The sequence below is a fragment of the Arachis ipaensis genome, chromosome B9 (assembly GCF_059453495.1).
Source record: "Arachis ipaensis isolate K30076 ecotype BB chromosome B9, ASM5945349v1, whole genome shotgun sequence".
In the NCBI taxonomy this organism is placed as follows: domain Eukaryota; kingdom Viridiplantae; phylum Streptophyta; class Magnoliopsida; order Fabales; family Fabaceae; genus Arachis; species Arachis ipaensis.
The window spans coordinates 153,107,219-153,131,350 of NC_142444.1; the positions used below are offsets into that span (position 1 = coordinate 153,107,219).

The following is a 24,132-nucleotide window of genomic DNA, read 5'->3' on the forward strand; positions in this document are numbered from 1 at the left end:
AAATATTCAATTATATATTTGTTTTTACTTATTAAGATTTTTTATAGTCAAATATTATATCTCCTATCAATTTATAGTTTATCATAAAAACTATTTATCTTATACTTTTTCTCAAATGTAAGTGTCATTTGATTTTCTATATATGAAAGTTTTTAATCTGAAAAAATAATAAAATACAGAATAGTTTACTCAATATTTATTATTGAAAAAGTTTTAGGAACTAATAATTTTATTAAAATTTAGTCAGCATTTAACTATTAAAAAAAGAGTATGTAATTTTATACCATTAAATATAATTTTACACCATAAAAATATTAATGATAACTAATTAATGATTATAAATCACAAAATGTACTACCTTTAATACTACGGTTTATTATTTGTTTAAAGGGCTCGTTCGAAGTCCTTTCAAAGTATTAATTTTGGAATTATTCTCTACATACAAGCATTTTTCCTATATAAGTCTTTACAAATCATTTATATTTACGCGCTTCGTGCCGTTACTGCACGTTCTTCTTCTTCTTCTTTTTCTTCTTCGTTATTGTCGTCATCAACACCACCACCTCCTCCTCCTCCTTTTTTATTAGAATTTCTTCTCCTTTTATTATTTTGAATCCAATCAAGTAGTTAAGGTGTGGTTTAATTCAAAAGAAAAAATGTAGTATTAGAGAAAATATTTTTTAGTATTTGCAGTAAATTTGGGTGTAACACGGAGATATTTTGGTGTAACACGAAGATATTTTGGTGTATTTTAAAAATTTTGAGTGTATTTTTATTCTGATAAGTTCTGCATAATTCAAAACTCTTCATCTTCCTCCTCCTCATCTTCTAATGCTTCTTCTTTTTTTTTTTTATCATCATCACCATCTTCTTCTTTTTTTTCTTATTCATTTTTTTCTTTTTGTTTTATCTTTTCAAGTTTCTTCTTGTTTTACTCTCTTAACAAGAATAAAAATAAAAAAATTAAACAAAAAAAAAGAAAAACACATAATGCTACAAAATTATTTAGAAGAGGATGGACTTACATTCATTTAACTAAAAGAAAAAAAGAAAGAAATAAGGACAAAAAGAAGAAGAAAAAAATGTAACATTAAATAAAAGAAACATTTTTCTGTATTTGCAGCAAATTTGGGTGTAACATGAAGATATTTGGGTATATTTTTATTCTTATAAGTTATGCATAATTCAAAACTCTTCCTCTTTCTCATCATCATCTTCTACTGCTTCTTTTTTTTTAATCATCATCACCGTCTTCTTCTTCTTTTTTTCTTATTCATCTTTTTCTTTTTGTTTTACCTTCTCAAGTTTCTTCTTGTTTTACTCTCTTAACAATAATAAAAATAAAAAAAATCAAACAAAGAAGAAGAAGAAATACATAATGTTGCAAAATTACTTGGAAGAGGATGAACTTACATTCATTTAACTAAAAGAAAGAAAGAAATAAGGAAAAAAAGAAGAAGAAAAAAATGTAGCATTAGAAAAAATATTTTTCTGTATTTGCAGTAAATTTGGGTGTAACACAAAGATATTTGAGTGTATTTTTATTCTAATAGTTTCTGCATAATTCAAAACTCTTCCTCTTCCTCCTCTTCATCTTCTACTGCTTCTTCTTCCTCTTCTTATTTCGTTTTCTTATAATTCTTTTTCGGAAAAAAATCAAACAAAAAAAAAAATACATAATGTTATAAAATCAATACAAAGATGAGGAGGAAAAACATGCAGCAACAATAACAACAATAAAAAGAATCATGATGAGGATAAAAATGCGAAGAAAAAGAAGGAATGCGAAAAAAATGAAGAAGAATGCAAAAAAGAAGGAGAAGAAGGAAGAGGAAGAATGTGAAATACAAACGTTGAAGAAAAATAATTTTTGATTTCACGTTATTTAAAGTTAAAAAAGTGCGCATTTACACGCTCTTTAAATTAAGAGTTATTTTTGTTGGGTTTGTAGTGACTTGCATAGACTTGTATATATAGCAAGTCTCTTAATTATATTTACTTTCTAGTTTCTTCTAGGTTTAAACATTACACTTCCCTCCTCCTAAATTTTAAACATTTTACTTAAACTCTCTTTCTTAATTAACTCTTAAATTTTCATAATTATCCTAAACTTACATATCTTCACGGTTACATTGAGTTATTATCAAATGTCACTATTCAACAACACAGTATATTTAGTTAATAGATATGTCTATCTAATACATAGACTGGTATACATTTATTATTTAATTAAAGAGACGCAATTTTTTTAAAAAATACGGCGTACACAATTACACATAATAAATGTTAAGTGAATTATAGGGTACAGAGCAAAAGCCATACAGATTTAAAGATTTTCTTACTTAAACCACACTTTCTAAAGTCACACTTTTCATTTAAAATCGTAGCTCTTCACAAAGAAAAGCGTCACTTAATGGAAAAAAGTAAATTAGAAGATTTAAGAGAAGAAATAATTAAGTTATCAAAATTAATAGATCAAAAATTAATGATTTTAACTAATGTTAACTGTAATGACATCAAATTCTTAAAATCAATACAAAATGATTTTTCTCAAAATCTTTATTTTACTATAAGTTTTATCGAAGGATTTCAAAAACCTGAAAAAACTTATTTTTCACACGGAATTTCTAAAAAATGTTACCATGAAAATGATTCCCCACATCTTTATCATACTTTTAACCCACAATTAAATTCTATAGTAGATATGCTTGAAGAAATATTAGTATCCATAAAATTTCAAAAAAATAAGGAAAAAGAGAATCCCAAAGAAGAAAATTTTCAAAATATAATCAACATAACAGATTTAAAAGAAAACCACCACTAAAATTATGAATATTGAAGAAAAATTAGAAGAAGTTACAATGCTTTTTAAACAATTAAAAATGGCTCAAGAAAATAATATTATGGAACAGGGATTTCAAATAGAAGAAGAATTAATAAATTCTGAAAATATAGAAAATGAAGAACACATCCTAGATTATTCAAGTGACGAAAAACCAGCAATTCCAATACAAGTAAAAAATGAAGCTGGAACATCTAAGGATAATCAATCTCAATTTAAATGGGAAACAGGTTTTGATAATTATGCTTTTAAAAAAGGGTTTATAAATAAAGATTCAAAATATACAAAAATACCATCAAAATATGTTCCTAAAATCCAGAAAATGGAAGGAGAAAGAATGCTCGATTTAGACTGTAAAAAGAATGAAAAAGAAATTTTCGAAAACTGGTTGAATTCTTTCTTATTAGAAGCCTTCACTAATCCAAAACTTAGTGAATTGTCCGGAAGAGACATTTGGAATTACATAGGGTTTCATACTAAAGGAACTATAAGAGATTATATGACATCAATAGAAAACCAAATAATAGAAGAATTAGCAACAAAAACAACAGCTTATGATAAGATATTATATATAATGATGATTCTATATAAAGAATTTTTTGGAAAAAATATTATAGATCATAGACAAGAAATCTATAATAAAGAATATCAAGAAGCAAAAAACTATTTAGCTAATATTCAGATATATGATTTATGTAATGTGGAATCTTATATATGTGAATATAGAATACATTATTACAAATTAAAAGAAGAAGATAAAAATTATTATTTTAGTATGTATATAACAAAACTTCCATATCCTGCTAATGAATTTATAATGGGAAGATTTATAAGAGAAATAAATAGAGGGACAATTGAAAATAATTTTGGTGGAGCAACCTCTGCAATAAGAGAGGAAATAAAAGAACGTTGTATGCAAGAAGCAACTTAAAAAAGATTTGCAAATATAATTAGAATTTGCTGTCAGGATAATGAAGAGATACCTCAAAAATATGGTCTTAATAAAAATTTTCAAAGAAAAAGAAAATATCAATTTAGAAAAAGAAAATACTATCTAAACTGGAGAAAAAAGAGGTATTTTAGAAAAAGAAATAACAATAAAAACAAAAGACAAAAAAGTGACTATTGCCCGAATAAAAAAGAAAATTGTAAGTGTTGGTATTACCAAGAAGAAGGACACTATGCAAATGAATGTCCGAAAAAGAAGGATAAAAAAGATCTTACTAAACAAATAGAAATTGCTAAGTCTTGTTTCATGGAACCTTTAGAGAAATCTGATGATAACTTAGACTACATTTTTGAATATGTCTCAGAAACAGACTCAGAGACTAAGTAATAATGCCACATTTATTACTATAAAAATAACAGAAAAGTTTATAAACGCTTTTATAGATTCTGGAGCAACACAATGCTTTGCTAGTTCAAATATAAAACTTGATTGGAAAAAATTAAAGAAACCATTAAGAGTTAGAATAGCTGACAAGTCAATACATAAAATTGACCAAAAAGCAGAGATGGCTGAAATTTTCATTCAAAATTATAGGTTCATTGTTCCATCTATATATATGTTAGATTCCGGAATGGATTTTATCATAGGAAATAACTTTTTAAAACTATATCATCCATTCATTCAAGAATTAACATATATAGTTTTAAAAGCTCCACACGATTCTTCAATAAATCAAAAATCAAAACGTATAAAAATACCAACTACTACTATAGATAAGATCTTAAAATTTAAAATATTTTCTATATTAGAGACATGTTATTTAAATTTATACTTTCAGATAAATATTCCAAAAAATAATCTTGAAATAAAGATAGAAGAACTTTTGGATGAAATTTGTGTTGAAAATTCTTTAGATATTAAAAATACAAATAACGAATTAGTAAGCATTAAATTAAAAGATCCTACAAAAGAGATAAATGTTCCAAATAAAATTCCTTATTCCGCAAGAGATAGAGAAGAGTTCTCATTAGAATGTAGAGATCTTTTGGAAAAAAGAATTATAAGATTAAGTAAAAGTCTTCATGCGGCTCCAGCCTTTTATGTCGAAAACAATAATGAAATTAAAAGGGGAAAACGAAGAATGGTTATTAACTATAAGAAGATGAATGAAGCAACTATTGGTGATGCTCATAAACTTCCAAGAAAAGATTCTATTTTAGAAAAAATCAAAGGAGCAACTTAGTTTTCATCTCTTGATGCAAAATCAGGATATTGGCAACTTCGTTTAGACGAAGAAACAAAGAAATTAAATGCTTTTACTTGCCCAACAAAAGAATCAACAAGTGTGTTGCTCTATGAATGGAATGTATTACCATTCAGATTAAAACAAACCCCAGGTATTTATCAAAGATTTATGGAAGAAAATCTAAAAGAGTTAAATGAATTTGTTTTAGTATACATTGATGATATACTAATTTTTACAAAACAGGATAAAGAAGATCATCTTCAAAAATTATTAATAGTTTTAGAAAGATGTAAAGAAAAAGGATTAGTTCTTAGTAAAAAGAAAGCAAGAATAGCAAAACAAGAAATAGAGTTTCTTGGATTAATTCTATCCACTCAAGGAAAGCTAAAACTTCAACCAAATGTTCTAGAAAAGGTAAATTTATTTCCTAATAAAATAGAAGACAGAAAACAATTACAAAGATTTTTAGGGTGTATAAATTATATTTCTGATCAAGGATTTTTAAAAAATATAACAGAATACACTAAAAGTTTATTTCCAAAAATAAGTACTAAAAAAGAATGGAAATGGGATGAAAAAGATAGTATACAAATTCAAAGAATTAAAGAATTATGTGAAAAACTTTCAGAACTTTATATTCCAGAAGAAAATGACTACTTAATAGTAGAAACAGATGCTTCAGACATAACCTGGTCAGGATGTCTAAAAGCTAAGAAAGCTATAAAAAGTTTAGAACAAGAAAAAGAATCACTAGATTCTAAATATTCCCCAAAGAAATTACTTTGCAGGTATATTTCAGGGACTTTTACTCCAACAGAACAGAGATATACTACTCATGAAAAGGAAACTCTAGCAGCAATTAAATCTCTTAAGAAATGGAAAATTGATTTACTACCCAGAGAATTTACATTAAGGACAGATTCAAGTTACCTAACAGGTTTCATACGATATAATTTAAAAGTTGATTATAATCATGGACGATTGGTAAGATGGCAATTATTTTTGTTACAATATCCAATAAAAATTGAATATATTAAGGGTGACAAAAATGTTATTGCAGATACATTAACAAGAGAATGGAGTTCGTCTACAACGCAATAGATCAAGAAATTCAAAAATATGAGCAAGAACTCGAAAAATGCAAGCATTGTCAGCAAATAAGGACACAGATCCAATCTCTCAAGAAGGCCATTGAAGCAATGAAATCAACACAACAAGCAAAACCATCAGAGTTCAGCCAGCTAAGCATGGTGGACAAATCAGGTGAAGAAAAAATTTCAGAAAATAAAACAATTGCTGAAATCATTAAAAAATCCACCCAAGATAAAAAATATTATGTAATTTATAATGGCCCCATGAAGGGAGTATATGATGCCTGGAAAAAAGCAGCACCATTCACACATCAATTAAGGATAATTCATAAAGGAGGATTTCTAACACTGGAAGAGGCAAAAGAATCCTTCAGGGAATATGAATCTCTCCATCCAGAGCAAACCCTAAAAAGAGCAGATAAAGCTCCAATTCAAACCCAGAGAACAGGGATAATAAGAAACATTCCTACAAGGGCTGAAATCAAGGAAAAGAAATGGGTCTGTAGATCTAATCTCAGAGAAACCCTTAACATAGTCCTGAATTGGACTGAAGAAAAAAGGGCAATTTTGGGATATTATCCTATTGCCAAAGAACAGCTAACAAAGCTGGTTATATTTCCAGATGCTTCCCCATCTGACACCTATCAGTTTTTCCAGTATGGATTAATTGATACAATTTTAATTTTTAATGATCTAAAAATTATTAGTGAGTTTCCTGCAGGATTCGTTGATGCAGTAAAGAGATTTAAAAATATGATTGACAATGTAAATCCAAGGGATATATCCCTAAAATTTACAAACAGTCAACCTATTTTTAATGAAGAAGAAGAATGCTTGGTTCCAGCACACCAAGTAATATTCATGTCCGTCTTCCCAGAAAATTTTCAACCAATTGATCAGATTCAAGATTTAACAATTTACAGCCATGAAGGAAGGCTAGCCAGCACATTAGCAAGGGTCTTTGAAAGAACTCAAAAAATAACGAAGGAATCTCACACAAGGATTAATTATAAAAGTAGAAATACTCTGCTTGTGTCCAGTAAAAGAAATGAAATTGAGGAAAGAGAGATGAGACTTTTGGTGGAATTTGAATCAGCATTCTATAACTTATCTGGACTTTTAGAAAAGCTCCCTGAAGGGATAAAGAGGAATCTCTGCTATTTGATAAAAGACAGAGAAGACCACAAGTGCCAGCTATGTGCCTCAGAGATATCTGAAGAAAGCAATAATGAAACGGAATCAACTCACATGATGAAGGAAGGAGACAATGCATCTGAGGGTCACATGAAAAAAAGAGGAGGACAGTGCATCTGAAGCATCTCTCAACATTATTGCATAGTGACGTAAGCGCTTAGGTCATAAGGCACCAACAATGTAGCTGGTACAAGATAATAAACAATGACGTAAGCAATTACGTCATAAGAAGGGTAAGGATGAGAATTGTCCATCAGACCCAACCATTATAAATAGATTGCTTAGGCAATTGTAGAAGGCATCAGACAATAGAAAGCAGGAGGCTAAGAGTACTTATATGCTAGGAGAGCAAGGAGGAAGCTGCCAAGGCGATTCTATAGTCTGAAGAAGAATTCCCTTAGGGAAAAATAGCTCTAAACTCCCCTCTGGAGTTAGTATCTATAATCTCCCCTCTGGAGATAAAAATCCCTTATGTAAAATATACTAAATAAAGAAAGTTTTTCTCCAGAAAGGTACATCTTCATCCTAGTCTTTTAATTATGAATTATTTAGAAAGTTTAGAATTAACAGAAGAATCTGATTATTATAGATTAACTGCTTTATTAGATAATGAAAAACAGGCTGTTCTAAAAACAGAACTAAATCTCAAATCAAATGAAAATTTTAATAAACAAAGTCTTTTAAAAGAAGTTTTTAATAGAAAAAATATAATATACTATATGGAAAAATTCAACTTGAAGCCCCTATAAAAATAAAATCTGCCAATGGAGAACTTGAAATAGCTTTGATAAATGATGAAGAATTGAGTAAACAGATTGAGAAAATTAAGGATCAACAAAAAAGATCTAAAATTGGATGGATTCATATTAGTACCATACAAGTCTTAATCAAATCTACATATATGAAAGGAATTAATTCGCCAATAAGTTTAGCAATCTGTGACAAAAGAATTACTGATGACCCAATAGATCAAATAATTGGAATTGTTCATGGAAATTTGGCAAACGTAAATGTTAAATTTAATGCCCATCTTGGATATGCTATACCTTTATCAACTGAAAATCTTGGAAGATCTATAAGTTTGGCTTATAAATTTCATAGAAAGAACTAATGGAACAAGATGATGAACCATTTTCAATTACATATGCAATAAATTATGCTTTAACAAATAGCCATCATAGTATAATATTTAAAAACAGAGAAAGAATTTATGTCGATGAATTATTTCAGAAAATTGTAAAAACAGAAATACCAAAATATAAAGCTATTGAAAACTCAGTCCTATTATTAAAAGAACCATCAGGAAAATTGGTTTCATCAAATTTTCAAATAAGAGAATCTAAAATTAATAGCCCTTTAAGTTTATCTACGTTAAAGATTAAAGAAGAAAATTCTGAAATAAAAGAATTAACAAAAAAGGTCGAAAAATTAAATGAAACCCTAAATACTAAATTATGACAATAAATAAAGAAGAAATATATGTAACTTATCAAGATAAGAAACAAGAGCTCTTTAAAAGAGAAAATCGTTTGAATTATTTGCAGTTTTCTGAAATAAATCAAAGAGCATTTGAAGCTCTAAAAATAGTCTATGACAAGTTAAAAAGAGAAGTTGAAGAGCTAGAAAAATTAATGGAATCTCTAGAAAATAGTGATGAAGCGATGATAGAATTTGCAGAAATTCTAAAATAAATAATGAAGCATATAAAGATTGAAAGACCAGAAAATAAAATAAAAAGAAAAAGGACGAAAAAATTAAAAAGTAAAATAAAGGAGTATAAAAGGGAATTAAATAATTTTCAGATCAAAATTGATGACCTTATAATAAAAAGGATAGAAATAAGAATAAATATAAATAAGTTGGAGTTAAACTTAAAAAATTTATAAATGCCTCGAAAACCATATTATGATTTAAAAGAATTAAAGCTGTTGAAAGAAAAAATGGAGAATGAAGTTGAAAAATTAAAAAGATATTTAGAAACAACAGAAAGTGTAGAAATAAAAGAAGTTTTGAAGATTTGAGAAATTATATTAAAGAAAAAGACAAACAGATAAAAGACTTTATATACAATAATCTATGCAAAAAAGAATATTATAAACTAAAACAAGATTTAAAAACTATAAAAATGAAATCAGAATTATAAATAATGGTAATAGTAGAAATGGTAAAATTTTTAAAAATAAAATAAAAATGAAATCAGAATTATAAATACTGGTAATAGTAGAAATGGTAAAATTTTTAAAAATAAAATTTGATATCAGAGCCAAGTTAACGATTAAGGGTAACACTTTTTCTTTAAGCAACACTTTTAATGACACGCTTTTAAATCAATAAACAATTAAATAAAAACAAAAATCGGTAAATATGTACCAAACTATATCTGTACGCTAGATGGACCCATGTATATTTTGTATTAAGTTGAGACACAAATTTTTTATGTTAGACACAATTTTTTTATTCATTTTTACCTTTAATGTTTTGTAAATTCTCCAAATGTACCCTCCTTCTTCCAACCGTTTCTTTTTCTCTTTCTCTCTCACCAATATGCTGTCTTTTGCTGATTTCCCATGACAACAACTCTCTCTCTCCCTCCTTCTCCCGTATCTAAGTCATTCACTCACGGTATTTTCTATTTCATCTTCTTGTAAATTTAGTCTCTCCTTAGAAAAGAAGACATTACCACCATCATTTCTTTAAAAAAGACATAGTCTATTTTATAACTATTTTTTTTTTCTTTTTTTTTATAATAATTTATATTTAAATTGTTGAAAATATTAGCAGTGATAGCGCCAATCTTAAAAAAAATAATAATAAATTAAAGTGGGAATAGTAAATATGGTATTACTGTAATGTTGACGATGGAAAAAGAAGAATAATATTAATATTTTAATATAATTATAATTTGTGTATTATATTATATATTATTTACTAAATAAAATAAAATAAATTGTATAATGTTATACCTATGTTTATTTATGTATTTGTGTATATCTTTTTGTTTTTTTCTACCCATCATCACTGGAATGCCAAGGCACACTGATTGGTTCTAAGTTTGTATGGAATTAATCAGCAGTAATTAGTGGATTTATAGAAAAGTTTAGAGATGGTAGTATTTAAATACGGATGATGACAAGTATAATATGTAATTAAAAAGAAACAGAAAAAAATCTAAAGAAATATCCCTGTAATCTTTCATTTTAAATTTCTTTCTACAAACAGAAATATGTAATTAAACAACGAGGAAACTCTGTTTGACTTTTGAAGTCACAAACATTAGATTCTTCCTTGTAACAATTGTTTGTCCTTCTTGGGGCTTTTAATATTTTAATTTGAACATGATGTATTTACTCAATAATTAATTAGTAAAAAATATTTAATGAATTATGATGTAAATTTGATGAAAAAAATATTTTTTATAATAATTTTAGTTAAATTGTATTTTATTCATAAATTTAATTATACTAAAAAATAAATTTTAATAGTATAATAATAAAAAGTTTTAATTTTAATATATTTAATATATTAAAATGTAATTTTTTATTTTTTATAATTTTTAGTAAAATATTTTTTAAAATATTTTTAAAATATGTTTTTAAGACAAATATTAGTAAATTTTTTTATTTATATATATTTTAAAACTGTTTTTCATTTTATTTATGATACGTAGTCGTAGTGTACTGTAGTGAAGTCAAGTCAAAAATAAAAAATTAAATTAAAAGAAAAGAAAAAGAAAAGAGAGAGAAGCTCGGAGGCGAGTTCCCAGTTTCAAGTTTCAACAAGAAAGCAAGGGGAGTTGATAGCGGTTTGGTCGCTGTTTATTCAAAACGTAGCAACAGCGACGAAACTGGATTCTGATTCTTCTTCTCAGCTTCCAAGTCGTGCTTCTTTCTTCGTCCCTCGTCAAATCCATGGCTTCCTCGATGAAGATCGTTTTCGGACTTCTCACATTTGTCACCATCGGAATGATTATAGGTAATAAGATGCGAGCATGTGCTGTGATCTTCTTCTTGTGCTACTTTTTCTTTCGTTTGGTGATTCCATTTTCACCTTCTTACAGAATTCAGCTGCTTCCATTTCCATCTCATTCATGTTCTTTTCTGTACTGGAAATTTCAGGTGCTCTTTCTCAGTTGGCGTTCATTCGGAAATTGGAAGATTCATATGGTATAATCTTGCGTTCTTTAGTGTTCTTCTGTGAAATCGCTTTAATTTTAGTCATGATTACGATTATGATTACAATTTCATATGTGTGTTTGATTGTTATTGTTATTGTTATTATATATGCTATGCATTGTTGTAGTGTTGTTTGTTAGTGTTAGTCTAACCTGATGACTATAGGCACTCAGGGTATTCCATTTAGAAGATTGCGTGGCTTTGACACCGATAGTCATCTTCAATTGCCCAGAGGTCTTGTTTACTTTTATCCCTGTTCATTGTCTATTCTTTTCCCCCTCAATTATTCATTTATTTTTGCATTCACATGTTCAGGTCTTCCACATTGGGGCAACGACAAAGAAGCAGAGATCTTACGACTTGGTTATGTATGTCTGTTGCATTCTGAGTGCTTGATCCCTTTTATGATGTATGATATATTATATCAGCGTATGCAAGTATTAGGAATGTCTAACTATCTTATTCTTTATTCGAGCCTTGATGCTGGTCCTCTTTATTCGAGCCTTTAACGAGCGTATTTATCTGAGCATTGTCTCTGTTTACTTAGCTTTTAACTATCTTATTCTTTCTTTTTGATAGTATCTGTTTGCTATTTAGTATCCTTCTTTTGATTGGGAGAGCAGAGACTTGACTTGCATGCTTATAGATAATTATGTTTGTATGATCGTCAATTCTTGATGCAGGTCAAACCTGAAGTGCTTAGCTGGTCTCCAAGAATTATTTTGCTGCACAACTTCCTAAGCATGGAGGTATGAGATTTGTAAGAAATTTAGAGTGAAACCTGTTATCACTGTATCATTGACTAGGATTATTAGGATATTATACAGATTAGACTAAGGAGTCAATTTAAAGTTTCAGACATCTATTTGAGGGTTAAAGTTTCCTCATTAGATGCCAGCCTGCTAGCGTGAAGTAGGACTTGCTATTTAGCCACAGATAAGATCTTCCTATCCCAACAGAAAAGGATCTATAGCTATATACTAATCTTGGGCATTTGATGGTACTTTTAAAAAATCCAGCTGCTGAGTGAAGCCCTTTTCGGTTGATGTTTAGACGTGTCTGAATTTAAATAATTTTATATTTACAGGAATGTGATTATCTCAGGGGTGTAGCACTTCCTCGCCTGCATATTTCAACAGTGGTGGATACAAAAACAGGAAAGGTACATTGAGAGTTGATTTCTTCTGGGTTGGGCTCACTGGGTTCCTGATAACAGAACCTGGATGCTTGTGGTTCTATTCGATTTTTTTTTTTTAAAAATGGTTTTATATATCTGGTGCTATATCATCCTCAAATATGTGACATGAAACTGTATAGCCGATGTTATACAAATCGCTTTTCACATCAACTTTCATGAAGGGAAACAACTACATTCAGATGCTTTTTTCTCTACATAAAATGGATTAAAACAGAAGGAAATCCATATGAGAAAAATTTAAACATGTATTAGTTTGTTGCTCATTTGATCAAAATATCTAATATCTAATAATTGAATAATGTTGTACTGTGAATTTTGGAATATATTTATTTAATTTCTTCATGAAATATGGTGAATACCTTTCACAGGGAATCAAGAGTGATGTCAGAACAAGCTCTGGTATGTTTTTAAGTCCTGAGGAGAGAAAATATCCCATGGTTCATGTAAGTTTTGAAGATCATTTTCCTTCTCAAATCGTCTTGCTTTTGTCATTAAACCACCGACTGCACCAGCTGATTCAACCATGAAATTTTAACAGTTTTCCTGGTCTGATACGCACAAGCATAGACCAGCTGGTTCACTTAGAACACTTTTTGAGTGGTTATTACTTATTAGTGAGTTGCTCAGTCTTTTAAACATCGTGTCCCACCTATGGTCCTTAGGTTTCACGCCTAGGATTCTGTTACATCACAGTCAAGAAGCTCTCTTTTTTCATAAAATCTGACCATCTAATAAAGATGTGAACCATTGCATCTGTTAAATGTAAACTTAACCTACAAGCATTAGCAATTGAGAATTGAGATTCTACAATTACTAATCTCATAATGAAGTTTAAATTAGAAAACGTAATTAAACAAAGGCCAAAACCAGTAAATGTAGAACTGGAGAAGAGGTACACAACATATTTTATTGGTGAGGATTGATTGTGTATACTTTGCTAAGCATGTTCACCTTGCTCAATTAGGCAATTGAAAAAAGGATTTCCATCTATTCTCAAATACCAATTGAAAATGGAGAGCTTATACAAATTCTGAGGTAAGGAGATGTCCCTTTTTTGTTAATATTTTTTAAGAATAGAGAATGGTGCTGCTAGTATAAGGCTAACATCTGCAGCAGCACAGGTATGAGAAGAATCAATATTACAAACCCCATCATGACTATTTTTCTGATGCTGTAAGTTATATTATTCTCTCTAATATTTTATTTATCTATTTTAGTAAGCATGAGAATTACCTCGAAGTCTCTTAAACTAAACCATTTGCAATCCTCGTGCCTTAATTTTTGAGGCAGTTCAACTTGAAGCGTGGTGGGCAGCGAATAGCTACGATGCTTATGTATTTAAGTGACAATGTTGAGGGAGGAGAGACATATTTCCCAATGGTTAGTTTCTTGTTTTCTGAATTTGTCATGTAACATATTCCATTAGCTGCTGTAGTTGTAGTTCTGACTTCTGAAGCATATCAATGGTCTGAAACTAAAACAAGAATTGGGTGACAGGCTGTAAGGATTAAGGAACCTGGTATTCATGGAGGATAATGGACTAGAAATAACATACAGAAAAAAAAAAGTCTTGAATTAACACACTGATGATGACAAGAAATAGTAATTGGGAATGGCAGTTCAAGAGGCCATATCTTGCCTGTAGCTCTTTGAGATGCCATACTCTCCTAGTTCTAATTCGTCTCCAAATTCTGAGATTTACCCATCAGTATCCCTCCCATTAGAGCCTATACATGGCTCTTCCCTAACAAGTTACAATATTCTCTCTTCTTTGCCTAGTTGGAATTAATTACAAAACTCACCCAGCCTAAAGTTCACTTAATTACAATTAAGTGCACCAGTTCATAATTGATTGGGTTCCTTACACAGGCTGATGCAGGAGATGTACCATTTTGTTTTTTCTGGTTAATCTTATATGTTAAACTTTAAGTGGAGGAATATGTTAATATTAATATTCTAGTATTTACTATCTATTCTGTGTGCTAAGATTTCAATCTAGTTGATCTTTATGACTGTACTGAAGGCTACTATTCATAATACGCGCACTGCATGGATTTCAGGCTGGTTCAGGTGAATGTAGCTGTGGTGGGAAAACTGTCAAAGGGCTATCTGTGAAAGCAATCAAAGGAAATGCTGTGCTCTTTTGGAGTATGGTTAGTATGATTTTATTTAATTAGCTAGTTGAAGTAATCATTCATGAAAATTTTGAAATAAGAGAAGCTATTTTATTAAATTCTTAACTGTTGTTCATTGGTCTAAACTTCCTCTGAACTACTAGTAGTAATATGTTATTAGGATGTTCCTTTTAAGCATGAGGGATTAAAGTGTTGTTAAACTAACTCCCAACAAATGAAAAATGGTTCCTGTCAAATACATTTGGAACATGAAATTTTCCAAATATCTCATTGTCTCATGTAAGACAATATGTGAATTTGTTCAAGGCTACACATTAATCATTCTTAGATCTAGAGAGTCTTTTTTTAAATATTTTTCCTCATTCTTGTAGTTCAATGCCGACCCCACTTAGTGGGACAAGGCTTTGTTGTTGTTATTCTTGTAGTTCAATGTACTTTCGTCCCTTTTCTTTTATCTACTACAGAAAAATTTTCACAATGACAGATAAAAATGAACAAAGTGAATATATTTGTTGTAACTTGTAAGCATGCCACTGGCATTTCATCAAAAGGGCTTCCCCACTACCTCTTGTCAGAAAAGAATGTCAATGTACATAATTTCGAATATGCAGAGCTGTAATTGTTTCTTGATTTCCTGTGCGGCTGTATTCTCAGGGACTAGATGGAAAGTCAGATCCGGATAGTGTGCATGGAGGATGTGAGGTACTCTCTGGAGAGAAGTGGTCAGCTACAAAGTGGATGAGGCAGTCATCTCACAATTAATTCATCTCCTGCAGCGGAATGATCAACTCCCTCACAAATACAAAACCCAAATTGTAACTCGGGGACTTTACCCATCATATTTGTCCTTCGGGAAAATGGTGATAACAAATAATAGTTCGTAGTATAGATATTCAATAGTTTAAAATCTAATCAATAAAGGGATGATTTATCTCTGCGATTTTATCTCTTTTGCAACTTTAGAAGTTTTTAGGGTACATTTGTTTTGGGTTTCTATTTTCTGTTTTTAGGATTTTGTGAAGAAAAAAAAATAAAATTCTACTTTTGTTTTCCCTTTTTTTTTAATAAAATTCTAAAAATAAAAAATATTAAAAAATGAAAAATCAAAGCAACCGCAACCTTAGTTATCCCTAAAGAAGGCTAAGATAGAACTCCGGTGAGAATTCGATGTAATCAGTAATGAACACGACAAGCAACATTATTCTGTTTCCTCATCATTGATTTCAACCTCTTTCATTTTCACGTTAATCTTGTCATGTTTATTTTCAATACGAGCATCATTTACTTTTTAATTTTTTTTTCAACACTAGCACTCTATTTCTATATTAGGACTCTTAAAATGAAGCTTAGAAGACTATGGTTTGATTTCTATAGTACTAACATGCAAATACTAAGCAATAGTTTAACAAAATACCGGGAAGTGCATCATCTATCACATTCCTTAACATGGCAAGGCGTAAATGTACAAATAATGAGCCATGTATAACTAGTGAGACATGGTAACATTTGCCGATATAATATGCTTGGGTGTGAGGATATATAACTTGAATTTCATTTTAAAGTGTTAAAAATAAAATAACAGTAGACTGTCATCTAATCAAACCCCATGAAAGTCATTTAGAGATATAGGAATTTCACCAAGATACTTAGAAAAAAAATAAAAACAAGTAGAGAGGGATGATATGTTATTCATCGGGAAGAGGTTGTGCTGGTTTTCCTTTTAAGCGGACAGCCGACTGGAGTGGACCATAGAGACAGATACGCAGATGTCCCTGGATCATCCCCTGATAAAAATAGTTCTTGAATAAGTCCCAGAATTCATCTCTGCGCATGTAACATTAAGCCATGAACAAATCCATTAGCTTCTAGAGATTAAGGTTTGTGATGTACCAGATGACAAGGATGAATAATTAAAGCAAAAAATGAGAGCCAAACCTGACTTGTGGAAGAGTTAACAGAGAGTAGCCTTTTACATCTGGATGTATATCGAGAAGAAGCACTTGTAGCCGCGAAAGGCTTAACGCCTCAGTGTCAATGAGCTTCTTTATCCTGAAATTGAAGGGAGAACAATACACAATTCATCTCAATGACTGACCAGTGAATACAAGTAAAACAATGTCAGGGAGAGTAATCAGATGTTCAACCTGCTTGGTGTGCCACTAGCAATGTTAACACGGTTATTCAACACTGAAACCTGCAGTAACCTTAAAAAGGTGAGCATCAACCGAATAGGGTTGGAGAGTTGGAGGGAGCGAGGGAGCATACCTGTTCTTCTAGTTTCATGTGCTTTGAGAACAACTTTGCAGCATGGCATTCCTTTGTGAAAGAGCGGAAACCCCTGCGCAAAATAATAATTTAGGGTTTAGGGTTTAAGAATTTCAAAGTATGAAAGGTAAGGGAAAAAGCAGTGACCTTAAAAGATGAAGGGATCTTAAAGCAGATGAAGCTACGATAAGGATTGCAGGGCTTCCGGGAAGGACATTGCCGGGGACAAGGTCAGGTTCACAAAGGACCTGTTTCCATGATGCTCCGAAAGCTGCTTTTATATTATTCCCCAAGATTTTGACATCGGAATCGGAATCGGAATCGGAAACAGAGGAATGAGGTAGCGTCAAAATGGAAGAGTCTTTGAGGGAATCCAGCTCCAGAGAAGAAAGCTTTACACCCTTCGCCGACTGAAACTCATCCACAAAGAATCGCAGCTGCTCCGATGCTGATGCTGATGCTGAGTTCTTCTTGCTCTTTACTCCTTCTACTTTTCCTTTTTCTTTTCGTTTTCGTTTTCGTTGCTGTTCATTCTGAGTAGCCTCCTTCCCGCTCCCCATTCCTTACTTCCTTCTTCTGAGTAGCTTCTGCAAACGACGGACACGGCCACAAGCACAATAACAATCTAGCCCGGGTCGGATCGGAATCATTGTATGATATTCGGGTTTCTAAGCCCAGGCCAGCCCGTTACTGCTTATATCAACATCTATTCCTCTTTTCCTTAAGCCCAATACTACGCAGTTACATCTACTTCATGATTTGATTATGCACTGTGCAAATCTTAGAAAATAGTTAAAATAACCTTACTCCATTTATTTTTTTCACTTTGTTATGACTTTATTCAAATTAAAAGTAAACAATTATTTAAAAGTGAAAACTCATGTGCATCGATTTTGTTACGGATCCGACCCACGGATCCCGCATACCCGATTACCCGAGGACAACCCGCTTCGACCCGAAGGCCCAAAAACCGGCCCTTCTAAGCCTCTAACCAACTTTCGAACCCAAATATCTCTCTTATCTTAGCCAAATAAGATAAGATAAGATATTCACCATCGCCTATAAATAAGAGGACCCAGGTCCCTCCAGGTATTCATTCATTCATTCTTCATACCTCATACCTCTCAGATCCATTCTGACTTGAGCGTCGGAGTGTCTTTGCAGGTACCACCCCCCATCGCTCCAGTCAAGCAATCCGGTTCCAGCCTTGCCCGCGGATCCCCGATCCATCCTTCAAACCGTACCAGAGACATCTCGTACATTGGCGCCGTCTGTGGGGACCCTGCGCCAGCTGGGCCCGATGGGGGACGTCCTAGAGGAAACCCCCTCAAGCCAGGATGACTCTCAACCGATTAACCCAACCCCCGAACACCGCGAAGTCACAAACCAAGCGAGAATAGCGAGTACCGTCCAAAACGCGAACGATCATGACGTCACGGACCGACGACATCCTGAGAAAGCCAGCGACAAAATAGCGCAGATCATCCAGGATCTCTGCCTCCGGGTTCAGGAACTCGAAGGCAAGATAACCAATAAAGGAAAACACAACAACGAGCACGGAAGCCATGCAACCTCCAGATCAAGATCTCGCCACGGTAGATCGCCAACCCAACGACACGACAGAAGAGACGGTCGCAGCTCATCACGCGATCACAGACACGAGAAATCGCCAGAACGGCGATACAACAAGAAACATAACCGCAGCGCTTCTCGAGATCCGAGTTATCGACACTACTCAGACGAAGATCGGAGGGACCGAAACACCAAACGCACGATAAATGACCATATAATAATGGGAGCTACACCCTTCACAGAAAGAATCCTAAGAGCAAAACTTCCCAAAGGCTTCGACAAACCTACCGATATGAAGTACGATGGAACTAAGGATCCCCAAGAACATCTAACGGCTTTTGAGGCCAGAATGAACCTAGAAGGAGCGGCCGACGCGGTCCGATGCAGAGCCTTCCCGATAACCCTCGCCGGGCCAGCGATCAAATGGTTCAACGCCCTCCCGAACGGATCCATAGCCAGCTTCCACGATATTACACGAAAGTTCATGGCCCAGTTCACTACTAGGATCACTAAAGCCAAACACCCCATCAGCTTACTAAGGGTCATGCAAAAACAAGAAGAATCCACAAGAAAATACCTCGACCGCTTCAACGACGAATGCCTAACGGTCGACGGACTCACGGATTCCGTCGCAAGCCTCTGCCTGACCAATGGGCTAATGAACGAAGATTTTCGCAAACACCTCACCACCAGACCGGTATGGACCATGCATGAGATCCAGAACGTCGCCAAAGACTACATCAACGACGAAGAAGTCAGCCAGGTCGTCGTCGCCAACAAGCGGCAGCACGGCAACACCCAGCGCGGCAATTCGGCTTCTCACCAAAACCCAACACTCAAAGAGAATCAACGGGACCACCCCAGGCCGACTAGCCGACCACCGAGAATAGGCAAATTCTCTAATTACACGCCCCTGACAGCACTAATTACCAAGATATACCACCAAATAGCAGATCGAGGCATCATTCCGAAAGCCCGACAACTCAAAGAAAGGACAGGAGGCAACAAAACCCTCTACTGCGAATACCACCGAGGTTACGGTCACAGAACACAAGATTGTTTCGACCTTAAAGACGCCCTTGAACAAGCCATACGAGACGGCAAACTCACAGAATTTGCCAAAATCATCAGAGAACCGAGACGCGCGGAGAGAGACAGGTCGTCAGAGAGAGAAGGACGTAACCCGAGAACCCAAAAGCAACCCCCCAGGGAAAGCCCAGAGGAAGATCCGACCATCATAGTAAACGTCATCACAGGCAAGGACGTATCAAGTAAGTCAAAACTAACAATGAAGAAAGACCTCAAGGTAATGGCTGTAAGGAACCAAGTCCCAATCTCCGCGGCCGACAATACGATAACGTTCTTACCAGAGGACTGCCAACACGGCACCTCAGCCGAGGACGCCCCTTTCGTCATCTCAGCTAGAATCGGGACAGGACTCGTACGAAGGATACTGGTAGACACCGGGGCAGACTCAAACATCCTTTTTCGAGGAGCCTTCGATAAACTCGGACTCCACAACGACAACCTCCAAACACACCGCCACGGCGTCACGGGACTCGGAGACAACTTCCTCAAACCAGATGGCTCAATCACACTTCCCATCACCATAGGAACGAGCAGCCAGAAGAAGACAATCCTATCTGAATTCGTAGTCCTAAAAGACTCCACAGCCTATAACGTGATCCTCGGAAGGAAAATAATCAATGACTTCTCCGCAGTCATCTTTACCAAATACCTCCTTATGAAATTCAGAACCGACGACGGTACCGAGAAGTCGCAGCCGAATGCGACAACACCAGCCTAGCCCTAAGGAAGAAATCCCGAGATGCGGCCGGAGTATTCCTAGCCGATCTGGATGCCCGACAAGACGGCCAACCCAGGCCAGAGCCAGAAGGAGATATGGAAAAACTACAAATAGGGCCAACCAAGGATGAATACACCTTCATTAATAGGAACCTCCCATATGACCTCAAAGAGGAGCTCTCTCAACTCCTGAAACAAAATAGAGACCTGTTTGCATTCACACCAGCCGACATGCCGGGAATAAACCCCGACCTAATGTCTCACCGTCTAGCCGTGGACCCCAAAGCTAAACCAGTAGCACAAAGGAGAAGAAAAATGTCACCGGACCGAGCCACCGAAGTCAAAAAACAAGTTAAAGCCCTACTCGAGGCCAACTTTATCCGGGAACTCCCCTACACGACCTGGCTAGCCAACGTCGTACTAGTGAAAAAATCTAACGGGAAATGGCGAATGTGCGTCGACTACACGGACCTCAACAAAGCTTGTCCGAAGGACGCCTTCCCCCTACCAAACATCGACGGATTGGTAGACGCTGCATCCGGTCACCGATACCTCAGCTTCATGGACGCATATTCCGGATACAACCAGATTCTGATGCACCGACCAGACGAAGAGAAAACAGCGTTCATCACCCCAGACGGGACGTACTGCTACACAGTAATGCCCTTCGGTTTAAAAAATACCGGAGCAACCTATCAAAGACTGGTTAACAAGATATTCCGAGACTTATCCGGTAACAAATTAGAAGTCTACATAGACGACATGCTCGCCAAGACCGAATCCGGCGAACAACTAACTGACGACCTCAAGGTCATAATGAACACCCTACGAAAGCACCAAATGCGACTCAACCCGGCAAAATGTGCCTTCGGAATGGAGGCAGGGAAGTTCCTCGGCTTCATGATTACACAACGCGGAGTTGAAGCAAACCCAGAGAAATGTCGCGCCATCCTCGAGATGACGAGCCCCAAAAACCTTAAAGACATCCAAAGGCTTACCGGCCGACTGACGGCATTGTCACGCTTTCTCGGGGCTTCGGCCCAAAAAGCGACCCCTTTCTTCAAACTAATGAAAAAAGAAGCCCCTTTCAAATGGGAGACGGAATGCGAAGAAGCATTCCAACACTTCAAGAGGGTCCTAGCGGAACCACCAATCCTCGCCAAACCCCAAACAGGGAAAACACTTTACTTATACCTCTCCATAACGGAAGAGGCACTCGCAGCAGCACTCGTCCGTGAAAACGAGAAAAAGGAACAAAAACCCGTATACTTCATAAGCAAAGTCCTACAAGATGCGGAAGCTCGCTACTCACGCTTAGAAAAGCTAGCTTTCACACTCCTTACAGCCTCCCGACGCCTACGACAATACTTCCAAGCTCATCCCGTGACGGTTCGAACCGACCAAGCGGTCAAACAGGTGTTGCAGAAACCCGACCTAGCAGGAAGAATGCTAGCGTGGTCCATCAAACTATCTCAATTCCAGATCAAATTCGAACCCCGAAATGCGATCAAAGTACAAGCTATGGCTGACTTCATCGCCGAGATGACCCCGGGAAAGCTCACCCCCGAATCATGGAAACTACATGTCGACGGCTCATCAAACTCCACCTACGGAGGCGCCGGAATCATACTTGAAACTCAAAACGAAATCACGATCGAACAGTCGGTACGATACGAATTTCCAGTATCAAACAACCAAGCAGAATACGAGGCCCTCTTGGCAGGCCTATCCTTAGCCCGGGAAGTCGGAGCAAAGGTCCTAGAAGTGAATACCGATTCACAGGTAGTCAGTTCCCAAATTAACGGAGACTACCAGACACGAGATCCCCTACTCCAACAATACCTCGCCAAGGTAAACAAACTAAGAGAAGGATTCGAACACGTCACCATACAGCACGTCCCTAGGGAACGAAATGCCAGAGTAGACCTACTCTCTAAGCTAGCCAGTACCAAACCCGAACACGGTAACAAATCGTTAATCCAGGAAGTCGTCAAGACACCCTCCGTGTCAACAACAACCAACGCTCACCTGACAATCTCAAACCAGGGATCTTGGACCTACCCGATCCTGCAATACCTCATCGATGGAACACTGCCACCAGACCCCAAAGAGGAAAAACGAATAAAAAGGGAAGCTGCCAACTATACCATTGTCGCAGGACAGCTATACAAACGCGGATTCTCACAACCCCTGCTCAAATGCATCGAACCCGAGAACACGGTGTACATACTCCGTGAAATCCACGAAGGCTGCTGCGGTCACCACGTCGGAGGCAAGACTTTAGCCCAAAAAGTCATCAGAGCAGGCTACTTCTGGCCCACGGTTATCCGGGATTCCATACAAATAGTTAAAAACTGCGACAAATGCCAAAGACACGCCAATATCCACCAAGCCGCACCGCACCAGCTCAGCACCATATCGGCAGAACGGCCGTTCGGCACTTGGGGCATCGACCTCGTCGGACCCTTCCCTACGGCACCTGGCCAACTCAGATACCTCATCGTCGCCATAGACTACTACACTAAATGGATCGAAGCCGAACCCCTGTCCTCCATAACGGCAACCCAATGCCGAAAATTCCTCTGGCGTCAGATCATCACCCGATTCGGGATCCCCGAGATCGTTATCTCGGACAACGGAACCCAATTCACCGACAAAAAATTCAGAGAATTTTTAGAGGGGCTACGCGTATCCCACCGTTTCAGCTCGGTAGAACACCCCCAGACAAACGGACAGGTGGAATCCGTAAACAAAATAATCGTCAAAGGACTTAAAAAGCGGCTCGACGAAGCCAAAGGGCTATGGGCCAACGAACTCGGGTCCGTCCTATGGTCATACCGAACCACACCTCAAACGACAACGGGAGAAACACCTTTCCGACTAACATACGGTGTCGAGGCGGTCATCCCGGTAGAGATCGGAGACCCAAGCCCCAGGAAAACGGTCGGAGGTAACGACGAGGAAGCAGAACGAGACCTCATTGACGAAACCAGAAGCATAACCCATCTCAGGGAGCTAGCCCTAAAGCAAAGAATCAGCCTGAGATACAATCACGGAGTCATCCGGCGAGAATTCGCGGCCGACGACTTCGTCTTACGACGAAACGATATCGGTCCCCCGACCCCAGGAGAAGGAAAGCTCACCCCCAACTGGGAAGGACCATATAGAATCAAGGCTGTAATCGGAAAAGGAGCGTACAAACTCGAACGGCTCAACGGCGACGAAGTCCCGAGAACATGGAACGCCGCCAACTTGCAACGATACTACGCCTAGACCAACCTACAAAGGTCGCACCCTCGTCCTCATTTCTGTTTTTGTACTTCTCCTACCAGTTTACAAATTCTAAGGTTTCATTTCCCATCTAAGTTTTAAACTCGGGTACTCTTTCCCGCCACCAACGGAGGGTTTTAACGAGGCCCAACCAATCAATAAAAATTCCATTAGAACAGCTATTTCTATTTTTCTCAGTATCCCAAATACGGAACAAAAACACGGCCACAACTGGGGGACTGATCACCCCCCAGGCCCAAACACGCGGATATCCACAAAAGAACCCGACCAAACGACGGTCCGAGGAAACAAATGAAATACACACGAAATAGCCTAAAACGGAATACAGGATAGGCCCGGACGGCCCAAAAACAACAACGAAACATACAAAA

General features: G+C 35.5%; 3 protein-coding genes across 4 annotated transcripts in view; 1 reads left to right on the top strand and 2 right to left on the bottom strand.

Moving 5' to 3' along the window:
- Window positions 1-24,132, bottom strand: part of LOC107619403 (isoprene synthase, chloroplastic) — a 97,392-nt gene that overhangs the window by 65,720 nt on the left and 7,540 nt on the right. The gene's annotated exons all lie outside the window — the stretch shown is intronic.
- On the top strand, window positions 11,004-15,766 carry LOC107618094 (prolyl 4-hydroxylase 1). The gene is made up of 12 exons (XM_016320027.3): window positions 11,004-11,294; window positions 11,438-11,485; window positions 11,660-11,728; window positions 11,810-11,862; window positions 12,178-12,243; window positions 12,582-12,656; window positions 13,061-13,135; window positions 13,657-13,727; window positions 13,814-13,865; window positions 13,983-14,072; window positions 14,753-14,845; window positions 15,482-15,766. Exons 1-12 carry the CDS (start codon window positions 11,231-11,233, stop codon window positions 15,587-15,589), a joined length of 864 nt encoding a protein of 287 aa, XP_016175513.1. The 5' UTR covers window positions 11,004-11,230; the 3' UTR covers window positions 15,590-15,766.
- Window positions 16,351-17,905, bottom strand: LOC107618095 (U3 containing 90S pre-ribosomal complex subunit). Of its 2 annotated transcripts, none has more exons than XM_016320028.3 (5): window positions 17,240-17,905; window positions 17,093-17,165; window positions 16,972-17,021; window positions 16,763-16,876; window positions 16,351-16,651 (listed from the first exon to the last, which is right to left on the bottom strand). In XM_016320028.3, exons 1-5 carry the CDS (start codon window positions 17,650-17,652, stop codon window positions 16,513-16,515), a joined length of 789 nt encoding a protein of 262 aa, XP_016175514.1. In that variant the 5' UTR covers window positions 17,653-17,905; the 3' UTR covers window positions 16,351-16,512. The 2 variants fall into 2 exon arrangements, with proteins under 2 accessions (XP_016175514.1, XP_016175515.1); XM_016320029.3 differs by having other exon boundaries at window positions 16,351-16,611; window positions 17,240-17,700.

Coding starts and splice junctions, on each gene's coding strand:
- LOC107618095 (XM_016320028.3), bottom strand. CDS start 17,652: ATGGGGAGCGGGAAGGAGGCTACTCAGAATGAACAGCAACGAAAACGA. Junction 16,877..16,971: donor GCTAGTGGCACACCAAGCAG/GTTGAACATCTG, acceptor CTTCAATTTCAG/GATAAAGAAGCTCATTGACA. Junction 16,652..16,762: donor TTAACTCTTCCACAAGTCAG/GTTTGGCTCTCA, acceptor TTACATGCGCAG/AGATGAATTCTGGGACTTAT.
- LOC107618094 (XM_016320027.3), top strand. CDS start 11,231: ATGGCTTCCTCGATGAAGATCGTTTTCGGACTTCTCACATTTGTCACC. Junction 11,486..11,659: donor GAAATTGGAAGATTCATATG/GTATAATCTTGC, acceptor TGATGACTATAG/GCACTCAGGGTATTCCATTT. Junction 14,073..14,752: donor GAGAGACATATTTCCCAATG/GTTAGTTTCTTG, acceptor CATGGATTTCAG/GCTGGTTCAGGTGAATGTAG.